Source organism: Equus przewalskii, chromosome 25 (assembly GCF_037783145.1).
Source record: "Equus przewalskii isolate Varuska chromosome 25, EquPr2, whole genome shotgun sequence".
Lineage (NCBI taxonomy): Eukaryota > Metazoa > Chordata > Mammalia > Perissodactyla > Equidae > Equus > Equus przewalskii.
In genome coordinates this window covers 13174773-13189413 of record NC_091855.1, presented here as the reverse complement: position 1 = coordinate 13189413, position 14641 = coordinate 13174773, and the positions used below count along the sequence as shown (strand labels likewise).

At 34.5% G+C, this 14641-nt stretch overlaps 1 protein-coding gene across 4 annotated transcripts in view; it reads right to left on the bottom strand.

Moving 5' to 3' along the window:
- PALS1 (protein associated with LIN7 1, MAGUK p55 family member) overlaps window positions 1-14641 on the bottom strand; it is a 96545-nt gene that overhangs the window by 34297 nt on the left and 47607 nt on the right. For all 4 annotated transcript variants that reach the window (XM_070594082.1, XM_070594080.1, XM_070594081.1 and 1 more), the window contains exon 4: window positions 5983-6191. In XM_070594082.1, coding sequence (XP_070450183.1) covers window positions 5983-6191 — 209 coding nt within the window. The remainder of the gene's footprint in view (window positions 1-5982; window positions 6192-14641) is intronic.

Below are 14641 nucleotides of genomic sequence, written 5' to 3'. Positions count from 1 at the left end.
AGTAAAATGAGAGATCATTACATATCTGCTAGAATGATAAACAGGAAAGAACCCAAATATTCATCAATGGATGAATGATTGAACAAACCAGGCTATTCATACAATGGAATACTACTGGCAGGAAGTTACAAACTGCTGATACATGTAACACATGGACAAATCTGAAAAATATTTTGCTGAGCAAAAGGAGTCAGACACAAAAGACTACACTATTACCTTATTCCATTTATATGAAATGTCCAGAAAAGGCAAATTTGTCAAAACAGAAAACAGATCAGCGGATACCTAGGGCCTGGGGAGTGGGAGGGAGACAGTTATTGTCTGCAAAGGGCCATGAGGGAGCTTTGTGGGGTCACAGATGCTTCCATAACTTGATTGTGGTGGTAGATTACACAGGGGTATACATGTGTCAAAACATATTGAATTATACAATAAAACACACCCATTTTAAGTGTACATAAATTATATTCAATACCGTGGTTACCAAAAAACACACCCATAACCTCAAAACTATGAGAAAGTCTCTAGGTATCCATCCTTTACACTTACTTTTACCAAAATGAGAAAATGCTATTCATACTGTTTTATAACAATATTTTTTAACTATTTCAATTTAATACTAATTATTAAAATATTTTTTTCTGTATCACTAAATATTCTTCTCAATTCTAAAACAGATATATACCCATTCTAGTTCTCATTGGCTCTCTCACTTACAGGACAAAGTCCCAGCTCTTTAGCATCATCTGATTCTTGCCTCTTTTCCAACCCTACCTCTGGCATTCTTCATGCCTTAACTTTTTTGGTCCAGCTGGACACTTCTTATTGTTCCCTGCATATACTATGCTGTCTCCCTACAATTACTGTGATTATGCTCGCTGTCCCAGCTACCTGAATTGCCTTATTCTATTTGCCTAGATAACATATACTCCTAAGTCTGAACACATTTGATTTAAAATTGTTGATGGAACTGTTTCCCCACTAGACTGAACTCATTGAAAAATGGAACTGTATCTTATTCAGCTTTGTATCCAGCTACTGGCAAAATGCCTGGCAAACACTATTGAATGTCTGATGAATTCAATAAAAAGAAAAGAGGGCAGGAAGTCATCCTTGACGTCTCCTTTACTTTTATTCTCCACATAGGGACATATGTCCTATTAATTTTCTATTTAAATATTTCTTCACTTCATGTTCAACAGTTACTCAAATCTTACATCCAGACAATAGCCTCCATACTCTATGCCTCCATTCTTGACCTCACACATCTTCAACAATGTTATCAGAATAATCCTTTAAATTAGAAGCCTGTTTATATCAAACTCTTCTTTAAAACTCGTCAGTAGCTCCAGAATCACTTACAGATTAAATTTCTTGCTTAAAACTTTTCTTTAGAACGATTTTTTTGTATTAAATTTGAGAAGCATGTAAACAGCTAAATAAAAAAATTACCTATCTATCCACCACCCAGAGATAGCCTTGTTAATAATTCTTTCTTCCAATATCTCTTACGTGCATGTTTAAATAGGGTATCTGTTTGTATGTGTAAAAATTATATCTATATTTTAATGGGAATCATGTTGAGTATCAAATGAATCAAGGTTTTTGTTCTTCAAAGTAACTATTCAACGTATTCAAATTAGAAACAAATTCATATATTTTCCCTGTTCCCCTACAACTTTATATTTCATTACTTTTTCCTGTTTTATTTCACTAGCTAGCCACCTCCACAAAAATGCTGAATACTAGTGGTGAGAGTCTGTAGATGTTTTGTCTTAATCCAGGCTTAAAAAGCAATGTGTTGGTGTTTCACCATTAGGTAAGATGCTCCCTTTTGGTTTCTGATATTATTCTTTACCAAGTTAACAAACTGCCAGGCTTTCTAAAAATTTTCATCATCAAGGGAAACATACTGAATTTCTTTCAGATGTCTTTTCTGCAACAAGTTGATCATATGGCTTTCTCCCTTCATCTATTCATGTAAATTAATTACTTAAAAATATTTACCAACATGGATCCATCATACGATAAATTTAAACTTAATTATATGGCTTATCTGGCCTTCAGGATCTGGATTCTATCTTTTAAGATCATATCCTATCTCATTGTTCATATCCTTACTCATTGTTCAAGAAATACAACAGGCTTTCTCAGTCACTACCGTCTTTGTACCCTTTGCCAACGGAATGGCTTTTCCTCTTTCTTGAGCTTCCTGGTAAATTCCCAATCATCTGTTAAGGTTTGGCAAATTAAATCTTCTTCTGTTTCTTCTTTCCTCCCATCACTCTGACCACCAACCCCCACCCCACACACACAAGTAGGCACATCTCATCATGCTCTTGGCATCTGTCTCATACTCCCATCATAGTATTTCTCATTAGACTGCAATTGTTTACTCATTGTTCTTCCAGTGATAGCCTGACTCAACTTTCACTGGTTGATGGACACCCAGTTGTTTCTAGTTTCTAACTACTATCTAGCTGCTATGAACCTTTGTGCTTAAGCCTTTTTGTGGATATGGTTTTTATTTCTCTCAGGTGCATACCAGAAGTGGAATTGCTGGGTCAGGGAATATAGGTACATTAGCTTTAGTAGATACTGCCAAACATTTTCCAAAGTGGGAGTACCAATTTATACTCCACCAGCAACATATGAGAATTTCAGCTGCTCCGTAAGTTCACCAACATCTGATATTGCCAGTCTTTTTTTTTTTTTAATTTTACTCATTCTGGTGTCTACGCAGTGGCATCTCATTTGTTTTAATTTGCATTTCTCTGTTAGCTAATGATGCTGAACACCTTTTCATGCATATTGGCCATTTGGATTTTCTCTTTTTGTGAAGTGTCTGTTCAAGTCCTTTGCCCATTTTTGTTTTTTTTTTTTTTACATTGGCACCTGAGCTAACAACTGTTGCCAATCTTCTTTTTTATTTTTTTCTGCTTTTTCTCGCCAAATCCCCCCAGTTCATAGTTGTATATTTCAGTTGTGAGTCCTTCTAGTTGTGGCATGTGGGACACCACCTCAGCCTGGGCTGATGAGCGGTGTCATGTCTGCGCCCAGGATCTGAACCAGCAAAACCCTGGTCTGCCAAAGTGGAGCACCCGAACTTAACCACTCGGCCATGGGGCTGGCCCCCATTTTTTAAAAACTGTGCAGACCTTTTCTTACTAATTTGCAAGAGTTCTTTTGGATACAAGTTTTTGTCATACATATATATTTATACACATATACACATATATACCTCAATATCTCAAAATAAAAAAATCAAATACCATTTCCTAGTTTGTTGGCTTGCATTTTTACTGAATAAACAAAAGTTACTAAATGAAATCCAAGTTCTCAACCTTTCCTTGATAAAAGTACTTTAATGACCAAAAACTTGTTTTGCATTTATTAATAAATATCCTAGACTGTCAAAGATTTAATCTGGATCTCAATATTTAAAGTTTTCAGAAGCTTTATTATCTACTATATAATATTTAATGTTTAACTGATATTTTAAACCATAAAAAAAACACTTCCTAATATTCTTTCACTAAATTCCTTGAGTTGTTTTTTTACTTACTTAAATTTCCATTGAAAAATGATACACCTGAAGCATGAGGTAATTTCTTCTTTTAAATACCGCATATTAAAATAGCTGGAATTATAAATGCTAGAAAGCAAAACATTAGGCAATGGGCACATGAGCAACCTAGTTTTATGCCAGGCACAAAACCTCACCTGACCGAAATATTCAGAAATACAAAACAGAAGGGTTGAATTAGGTGATTGCTAAGGTTTTTCCAGCTATAAAATAAAGACAGTGAGTCCATTTAACCTCTAGAATTTTATTATCAGATTTAACACCCTTCTTTGATGAGCTCTGAATACGTACTTTTCTTAAGTGTTAGGTACTGTAAGTCAGGGCTGCCACACAGTTGGGCATGCACAACTCCCGGAGAAATCATTCACAACGCAACACAACTATACATTGTGGCCCTGACTAGGTTCACTATTTTGAGCTCATTTTAAGACCAGTCTCAGTCCAAGGTCACTATCAACCACGTATTCCTCCACCGCCAAAGCAATACAATTCTCAAAGTATTACTGAAGATACTGTAAGGATGTGAAAGTAAACTTTCAGAAAATCTGCTTGATATGGTACTTTTCAAATTGTGAACCACGTGGATGTGTTAACTATCCTAAAACTAATACTCAAAATTGATTCTCTAAAGTCCTTTTCAACCATTTCTTTCTCTCCCCAAACATTTACTCTTTAGCTACTTCTAGTTCTTTCCCTCTCTCAACTCCTAAAATCCTTTAAGCTATGTTGCCTCTTTTATCCTTTCTTTCTAGCCTTTCTGTTGTCTATGTCACTTTCTTCAATTGGAGCAATTTTGATCTCCCTTGCTTATGTCATTATCTTTTCTACCCGTTGTTCTATTCAACAAAACAAAGGCCCAGAAGCTAACTGGACAAACCTTCCTCCTAAAGACAGGGAAGAGAATGGTAACAATTATTTATTACAGATTCCTCCCTGCCCTACACAATAAAAGTTACTCTATATTTGTGAATAAATAAGATCAAAGTAAGGTCAGTTATTTCAATCTCTCTGAGTAATTTTATGAAAAATCATTTGAACTATGATAAGTAAAACTATAGGGATTTTTTTAATAAAAAATTTTGCATATTTAATTTTCATAATAACCAATGAGGGGCCAGCCCACTGGTTAAGTATGCGCATTCTGCTTCAGTGGCCTGGGGCTAGCTGGTTCGGATCCTGAGCTTGGACCTACACATGGATCATCGAGACGTGCTGTGGCAACATCCCACATACAAAAAAAAAAAAATAAAGGCAGACTGGCACAGATGTTAGCTCAGTGACAATCTTCCTCAAGCAAAAAGAGAAAGATTAACAACAGATGTTAGCTCAGGGGCAAGCTTCCTCACACACACACAAAAATAAATAAATAAAATAATAATAATAATAAACAATGAGCATAAAGAATAACTTTCAACTAGCTCTTTTAAGCTCTAGCGGATGGAAAACTTCCTCTCTAGAACAGGTCCTAAGGCAATACTCTCCTATCCTGGACAACACTAGACGTCTCTCAGCCACTCTTGCACATATGATCTCTGTCTATCTTAGGGATCTAAATAAAGACAATACTTTCTGTGCTAATCTGAAAAGTGCCTCCTAACCTATTTTAGAGGTCTCTAGCTCTGGAAGTCCCACCATTCCCCCTAGCCCATTTTCTGTGTTGTGTCTGGGTTCAACGAAACAGATTTACTTGATGGACTTCCAGAATTATTAGTTTTTATAACATCAAAAGAACTTAAAATCCTCTAATAATGACAATATGTCCACTCCCCAAAATAGGAAATGGCTTATTTATATGCTTTTAAAACTTCAATTTAAAAGATGTTTGCAGAACACATTAAACACTGAGTATCAAACAAGCAGCAGAAACTAGAACTTAAAAGTCAGCAGGTTAACAAAAAAAACCTCTCACTGTACATAAAAATTTAATTATTTCGGACCTTCTATATATTTTTTATAGAGGAAAAATTTGAAAATACCTACAGGTAGCAAATTTTAGAAGTTATATATTCATGATACCTGATTATCGAATATAATTTTATCTCATCAGTATTATCTCAGTTTATAATGTATGCTTAAAATAACACTACACTAAAAGCATTTAAAAACTTTCCCTTTTAGTAATTTAGATAAATATTTCTTTTACTATGCAAACCTATAATTTTATATACAAAACTCTTCTTTTCAGGAAATAGAGCTCTGACTCTAAACTAAGTATATATATTTTTTAGAATAAAATTCATGCAGCAAATTTTCCTAACACAATAAATTATTAACATGTGATCAGCAGTAATTAATTCAAACAAGCCTTATATTCACATTAGTATCTTCCAATAATACTGCCTTACCATCCCTAACAATTCCTCTGTATATGTCAACAAGATGTTCAGAATACATACCTCTTGTGCAAGATCTTGTGCATTGGAGATAAGAGGAAATGGAGGACTGGCCTTGTTCATGTGCACTGTGACCGCATTGTATATCTTAAATGCATTCTGGAAGTCTTTATTCTGTACAAGTTGTAAAAGCAGTGAAATATCCTCCTGGCTCTGAGAATCTACCAAAGTATGCTGGATATGTTTAAGTGAAGAAAACAAGTCTTCCACTTCTGTAGGAGAAGGAAAAGATATCCAAAAATTAATTGTTGTTGTCTTAATTCAACGTGTATTTTAAGATAAAATTTCTTGAACCAATAACAATTTAAGTTTTCAAAAAAACCAAAAGTTGCACATATTTTTCAGTGTCAAATCACTGTCATTTCACTGATTTTTAAGTAAAACTCTCTTTAAAAATTATACAACAGAATAAAATAACATTTTTTCAAAAGTGTTTTTAATTATAAAACTAATACATACTCACTATAAAAATAAAGGAGAGGAGGAATACCAAAGGAATTTAAAACTACCAATAGTCCCATCGCTTAGAAACAACTTTTTTTAAACATTTTACGGCATTTCCTTTGTTCATTTAATAGTACATTATAATTGTTTTCTCATATCACCCAAAGAGTCTTTAAAAAACATTATATATAATGGCTCCATGATACTCTATTACATGACTAAATTATAATTTACAATAGCCATTACACTAAAGTTGAACATTCAGGTTGCTTCCAATATTTTGCTACTATAGGTAATAATAAGCATTTCAGTACATAATGATCACTGATGCATAAAAATCTGTCTGAGATTCTGATGTTTCCTTAAAATAATTCCTAGAAATAGAATTTTTAAAGAAGATAAGATTTTGACATTTTAAAAGCCAAACAGCTTTCCAGGGACCTTTTACTAATTTACATGCCATTAGCAATATTTTCATCAATATTCAACATGCCTGTTTTTTAAAATCTTCAAATTCTTCAATAGGGACATTGAAGCTTATTCATATTTACCAGACTTCTTTTGTAGTCCATAAGACTCTTAGGAACGTGTAAGTCTCCTAAAATTATACCGCGAGTTGTGGGCGTGTGTGGTGCCTGTTAGTGTGGATATGCAGCACACGCATTTTTCTGGGAGAGGGTTATCCCAAAATGGTTAAGAACCACAGGCTGTCTCTTCCCTGCCCCTCAGTAGGTAGATGTGTGCGTGTGTGTGTACATTTTGTCACATTTTTTGGAAATAGTTTTCCACTTTTTCCATTTGTCTGTTAATTGCATTTGTGGTAGCTTTTATTGTAGAGGTTTTCAACTCTTATGTGTTAAGAATGATCCACCTTTTTCTGTGCAATTTCTTTCACTTGTTTCTATGCTTATAAACTCTTTCCCCTGGTCATTAAGTACTTACCTACATTTCTCCTAGCTTCTTATGGCTTTTATTTCATAATGAACTTTAATCCATCTGGAATTTATTTTGGTACAGATTTGAGAGGAAATTTTAATTTCATTTCTTCCAAGTGGTTAACCAATTATTCTAACACCATTACTGAACAATCCTTCCTTTTCCACTGATTTACGATACCACCAAATTCTTACACACATCGGTCTGTTTCTAGTCTATTGGTCTATCAGAACCACAATGTCTTACTATAGTAGCATTACAGTCTTCACTCATATTGATATGACAAGTACGTGCTCATTACTTTTTCAAAAATGTCTTGACTACTCAAAATGAGCTACAGAATCATTTTTTCAAGATCCCTCCCACTCTCTCTTTCCTATTCTTCCAAAAAGAAAAATATTATTGAGATTCTGACTGATATTAAACCTGTAAATGAGTCTGGGAAAAGCTTACAGTGGATACTGTTTTATGCACAGTCACATGGGAAAAAAACTCTCGGTTTCAGTCTTTTTGTTAGTCTTCTTCAGATAAGGTCTGCAGAAAAGCTATTGATACTTACACATTTGTCTCATATCCTACTACTTAACAGTAAAGTTTTTTTTATAGATTTGAATAGTTCTTGATTCTTGAGTTTCCCTACCTTTTCTCCACAAAATTAAAACAGCTTTAGTCCTTCTAATAAAACATATACATGCTCTTTAGTAACTTAAAATGCAACAAAAAATTGCAAAAAAAAAAAAAAAAAAGAAAGTCAAGACTACCCTTAGAATGACCTAAGAAGTTATGACCCAGAGCTAAATAAAACTTGAGAAATAACCAGAATTTAACCATAAGCCACTATGATATCTACAAGAGTAGACAGAATATAGATATGGAAAATTGGGAGATATTAGTCAAAAAGTACAAACTGTCAGTTTTAAGCTGCATAAGTTCTGAGGACCTAATGTACAGCATGGTGACTACAGTCAATAACATTGTACCGTATACTTGAAATTTGCTAAAAGAGTTGATCTGAAGCATTCTCACCACACACATACAAAAGGTGAACTATGTGAGGTGATGGATGTGTTAATTAACTTAATTTGTAAATATTTCACAATGTATACGTCAAATCATCATACTATATATTTGAGATATATACAATTTTATTTGTTAATTATACTTCAATAAGGCTGGGAGAAGAAAAAGAAAGAATATGGAATGTCAGATTCCATCAAATTCAGAGTTTACCACAGAATTACCTAAGTGTGTAAAGAATTCCCTACGAGTATAAAGAATTCAACAGCCTTAAAGTATCTTTAGAGCAAAATGGAAAAACATTTAAATATCTTAAAAGAAAAAAGAATTACAAAACCAACCAAGTAGTTAAAGTAATTGGCTACAACCTTATGGGAACTACAGTTTCCCCTGAGTGGATAATGAGATTGCTGTTTAAAATTTTAGTAACTGTTTAAAGGGGCTCAGCCTGGTTGTCAGGGCAATGAGAAAAATCGGGGGCTTCAGTTCTCACTGCTGACTGAAATCAGTAATCAACTTTAGTCAGGCCAGAAGGTAACCATCTCCCTATTGTGCATCTTCAACCCCAGGGAGATTTAAATTTTTAAAGGCAAAGGAATTTCTGCATAATCTCTCCTGTGTACCAAAGCCACCCCCAAGGACACCAAAATACTGACATTATAAAAACAAATTATCTGTAGTCATACTTTTCAGCTATAACTACTGGTGTAATTTCGTTATACTATATATAGCCTTTCAGCCTTTTATTTTTTTAATGTCTATCTAACCATACAGGTCAGATTGTAAATGTTGTTCCACAATCTGCATTTTCCAATTCCTTGAGAATAAATTCCTAGGATAAAATTACTCATTGGACAATAAAAACATTTAAAACTTTGATCCAAATTGCCAAACTGCCCTCCAGATTCGTACTGACTCATACTCCTAACAACAATGAACTTGAGTACCTGCCTCTAAAAACACAGACCAAATTAAAGATTATCAATCTTTTCTTTTTTGGTGATCTGGTTAGGAAAAGCGTATTTTTTTGCCTAGTAGTGAGGTTGAATATATTTCCACAAGGTTAATAATACTCATTTGTATTTCTTCTTACATCTATTTTCTGCTTATCTTTTGCCCACTTTTCTACCAGTTTTTTTCCTTTTCCTTAATGACTGTAATTACATTGATTATATAAATACTCCTGTAGTCTTAAGCAGAACGTACTGAATATAATTTCATCTTTTCTTGCTATATCAGAACAATCGTTTTTAGTCAAGAATATTTATGAGAATTACTAACAAAATTCACAAAGATATGTATGTCCCGAGTTCTCTCAAACACAATCATTCTCCTGTGTCTTCTTTAATGATACAGATATGTTTTTTAAAGTTGATTATGATGTATCTTTCTGGTTAAGAACCACTGACTTAAAGGCTTTATTTACATAAGTTACTGTAATATTTTAAGACAGGATGCATTTGGGACTGTCTAAGGTACTCAAACATACTTCCTCCTATAGAAATTTCTAAACAACCCTGACTGCTATATTGAGTTTTTGTGTCTGCTTTTTACAGCCATTCTATTTCCTCCTTGGTAACTATTTCCTTTCGTTGTCCTCTTCTTGCTTCTGTGATAAACACAGCGTATAATTTTCATATTTAGAATATTTTAAGTATAAATAAGATATTGTGGTCATAAGCCTGTGAGAAAAACCAGGGAAAGAAAGGTAGGGAAACCTAAACTAGGAATGGCTACTGAGAGAGACAACTTGAGATCAATGACTTTATTTCAGGAGATGAGTTAACAGCTGAGACACTGCTCAGACAGGAAAAAGGAAATTTTGTGGTTAGTCCAAAAAGGATGATAGCTTTAAAGTTCTAAGAAATAGGCAGGCTTCGCATGTTGATAGGAACTGAGGTAAGGAATACAGGCTCCAAAGAAAGATGAAATCTGGTCATTCTGTTCATAATAAGGACTTCTAAGCCGTAAAGACCATCTAGGTCAGCTTAAAATTCACAGAAAAAAAAAAAATCTCTGGGTCTAAGTGGAAATGTCTTTTACCTAGGAGGTCAGGGACCAAGATAAAATCTATAGGAATAGGAAGGCTGTAAAGCAGAAGAAAAATACAACTGAGTCCCAAAGAGGTTGATGACCCAGTACCTATCTACACAAGTAATGGGTTCTAGGAGAATCTAAGGACCATACCGATGCTAGAAATATCAAAAATTTACCTGGGCTTAAGGTTCAAGTTTTTTAGGTTAGCATAAAGACCAATTTCAACTTGTTAATTATCATCTTTTACAACTTCACTTGCTTTTCTGAAGTCCATTCACATTTTGCTTGTTTAATTAGTAAAAGCTGTTTTCACTGAAATTATCTTTTCTTAGGAGTTGTCTCCACTCCAGACTTAAAACGTTAATCAATGCTGCCAGACTAAGCTGAGATCACTTGCACTTAAGCTCAGCTTTTACAGTTAAATATCACTAACCATTATTAAAAAAACTAGAAATATTTGGCCCAAATTACATTAGTCATTGCCATTACTGACTAGTAAGATATAGAACAATATTATCTTATAGGCACCTACATTATTTTATTTAGTCCTCATAAAAACCCTAAGAAACTTTTCCCAATTAAAAAGAAAAACAAAAAACACCACCAAAATGTGAGACATACATAACTCAGATCAAATCTCTACAGATGTAAAAAATGAAGTCATACATAAAAATGGCACCTGGATGAAGAATCCATTTCCTTGACTTCTAAGGCAGTGTTTTTTCTGCCACACCAAAGGAATAAAATAAGATAAACATTTTTTTGCAGATTCTAGGGCTTGACTGTGATATATCGTTTATCTGTTTTGGAAAAGCTGTCCTGAGATGTCTTTTTGCCCAATCTAGCAGCACGTAACATAGACCGACTAGTAGTTAGAGAAGCTTACACATTCCAGCTATATTACTGTGTATCTACAGGAGGAACGTCCTCTAGTGAACTGTGTTGTGCCATGTTCACACATACGATGCACACAGTATGTGTGTTTTAACTCACCCTCCAAATGCCACTTCTACAATATTGTTGCATTCTACCTCTGCTATTTTACCCAAGTGTCTTAGGCTTTAAATATTTTCTCAGAGTATTTTATTTCAACTCTCACATTACAATAGCATGTTAGGTAGTACACTGGGGGAAGTTTGGCAAAAGAAACCAAAACTGCAATTTCTGTGAATGTAGAGGCTATGAATCTTTTGAGAAATGTTGTAAAGCATCTTTGATAGTGTTGCACTAGCCTGGGTAACCAAGTAGTGGAGCAAAAGTGATAACTATGATTTAGATGGACAGTTTCAGATAAATTCCATTCCATTCCACCTGCTTTCACGACTTATTTAGCTGGGAAAGTTCCCAAAGAGCATTCTTAGGCAGGAAAGCTGCCCAAAGTACTCTCATCCTTCAGGTTCAAATGTTTCCATTAAGAATGTTTAATGAACAAGTAAAACAGATTAAGTTACCAGACACTCAGAAGAGTTTTAAAAACTTCATTAAAGAAGAGATGAACTAAACCATATGTAGCTGAAACAAATGAATATTTAAGAAAAAATACGAAACACTAAATGATACAAACCCTCTGATGAAGTTAGTATGTATTTACAAGTAAGTTTATCAATGTAAAGGACATTAAAAATGATGCTGCCTCTGCCCAGTAACAGTTTTAAGGTCACAAAGAAAGGAACAAATACCTATGGCATTAGTTTTAAAATACTAATTATGATAAATGAAATGAGTGCACTGTCTTTACTCAGTTTTTTTGTTTGTTTGTTTTGCTGAGGAAGATTCGCCCTGAGCTAACATCTGTTGCCAATCTTCCTTTTTGTATATGAGCCGCTGGGACAGGATGGCCACAGATGAGTGGTACAGGTCCAGACCTGGAGACTGAACCTGGGCCACCAAAGCAAAGTGTGCTGAACTTAACTGCTAGGCTACCGGGGCTGGCCCTTTTCTCAATTCTTTATTAGAAAATTCTGAATGGAATTCTGACAAAGGGTCTTTTCTTTGATATTAAGTATGATGTCATAATGAAAATAATTGTTGGCAACATTAACTCAGCGATTCTCATTAATATGTTCTCATTCATATTTTAGTTTTGAATAAAAATTCTTAATTTCAAAGGTCAGAATATTTAGTTTTAGGTTTATTTTTATTTATTTTTCAGCTGAGGAAGATTAGCCCTGAGCTAACATCTGTTGCCCATCTTCCTCTGTTTTTTGCTTGAGGAAGATTAGCCCTGAGCTAATCTGTGCCAGTCTTCCTCCATTTTATATGTAGGTTGCCACCACAGCATGGTTGACAAGTGGTGTAGGTCTGTGCCTGGGATCTGAACCCATGAACCAGGGCTGCCAAAGCGGAGCAGGCCAAACTTAACCACTATACCACACGGCCAGCTCCTAGGTGTAGGTTTAAAAAAAGAAGCCTTTCCCTCTGTGGTACATCTTTAGAACCACTTTACAAATACATATTATTTAAGAATAGTTAATTTTCTACACACCTAAAGAAATGTTGCACTGTCTGATGCAGCAATTGAGGTTACATCTTTTACTTAAACAAAAAGTCACCTAAGTTCTTCAACATTCTGTGCAATTCCAGAGGGAATTTTTAAAATTCAATCAGATGCAACTAAATCAGTTCTGTCAAATATGAACCCTTTTCTGTAATAGTGATGAAGATAAACAAGGACGGACGGACAGAATACAGAGAGAACAGAGACTTTCCATACACAGAGATCAGTGGCCCCCTTCCATACTCCCATACCAGAGATATAGCACACACAAGGAGAAAGAACCACGTGGACAGAGAAATAGATAAATGGGTAATCACAGGGCTAGTGAGAAAGAATGACACAGTGCAGAGTGAGGAGTGGACAAAGAAGAGAGTACTGAGGCAGGAAGAGAGTCCCAGAGCAAGGCAGGATGGAGGGAGGGCAGAAATGGGGACACTCTGCAGAGGGGAAGGCAGAGGTACGCATAGCAAATCCAGCTTTGGTGATAAATTCTAGTCTGTAACAACTTCTCTACAAGGAAGTTCTTTATATCTAGTTTAAATTCCTTGTCTTGTAGTTTGATCTATTTCCTTTTATTTGATGTTCAGTAGAAACTGTTTAAGTTCCCATCATCTTCTCTAACATTTCATACAACACTTAAATCTTGATTATTTATGTTAAAAGAAAGGATATATTATCTAAAAGTAAGAAAAAATCACTTACATTTGGCTTTGGGATACAATTAATCAGATAAATACAAACACAGACGTAAGTCCAGAAATCCACCCCTGAACTCTCTCCTTTCTCTTTGGCCCTCACCTGGCAGGCTAAAACATAAAAGAATGAAGACTCTAAAATAGGCAAAAGAAAGCAATCACCGAGTTGCTCTATCTGAAAATTCTATCTTCAAACACCCAAGACTCTGGGTAGCCATAAGGGAGAATTTTTTGGCTATAAGGGTAAATAAAATTACCCAAAGAAGCTGAGGAATCTCCATCTCTGCAGATCTTTCAGAACAATGGATAACCACCTACCCTGGATTAGCTTTGCTTATTTTTACTTATTGCTATCATTTACCCCACATGAAAACAGAGAGTTTCTAGAGATCTATTCTAGCACTAAGATTCTTCCATTTCATTGTTTAAACAATGCCAATTCTTTTGACCTATCGTCCACAATTTCTAGATTTCAACTAACTTTATGACTTTTTTTCTGAAACTTTTTAATTTCCTCTTTTCCCCTAAACTGTACAATCAAATTGAATATTCAGATGAGGAACTAACATTATTGAGTATGAGGAAATTATGTCAGCTTCCACTACATCTATCTGTTCAATCAAAATCAGAATGTTCTTTCAGAAAATCTTCAATTAAATAGGAGTGGTCTTTTCTTTTTAAATTTAAGAACATAAAATTCAGATCTCTAAACTTTCGTTTTCAGCTAACTAGGTCAAAATGAATTTATTAAAAATAGTCAGAAGCTGATGAAAGATCCTGAACAGTAAATTACTCATTAACAAACTGGGTTACAAATTAAACACAAATACTAGATAAGTATATAAGCAAAGAAAGTTGAAACAGACAGCAGAACAAAAATCTTACCCCTACATATGATGAGACGATGGAAAACTGTCATTGAAGTGACTATTAGTCAATCAAGTACAAAAGCTTCATGATTTTTCTCTGGACGAAACTGAAAGGCGTTTGGTGAGAGAGGAAAAAAGCCCCAAATGTGAAGTCAGAATACCTGAGT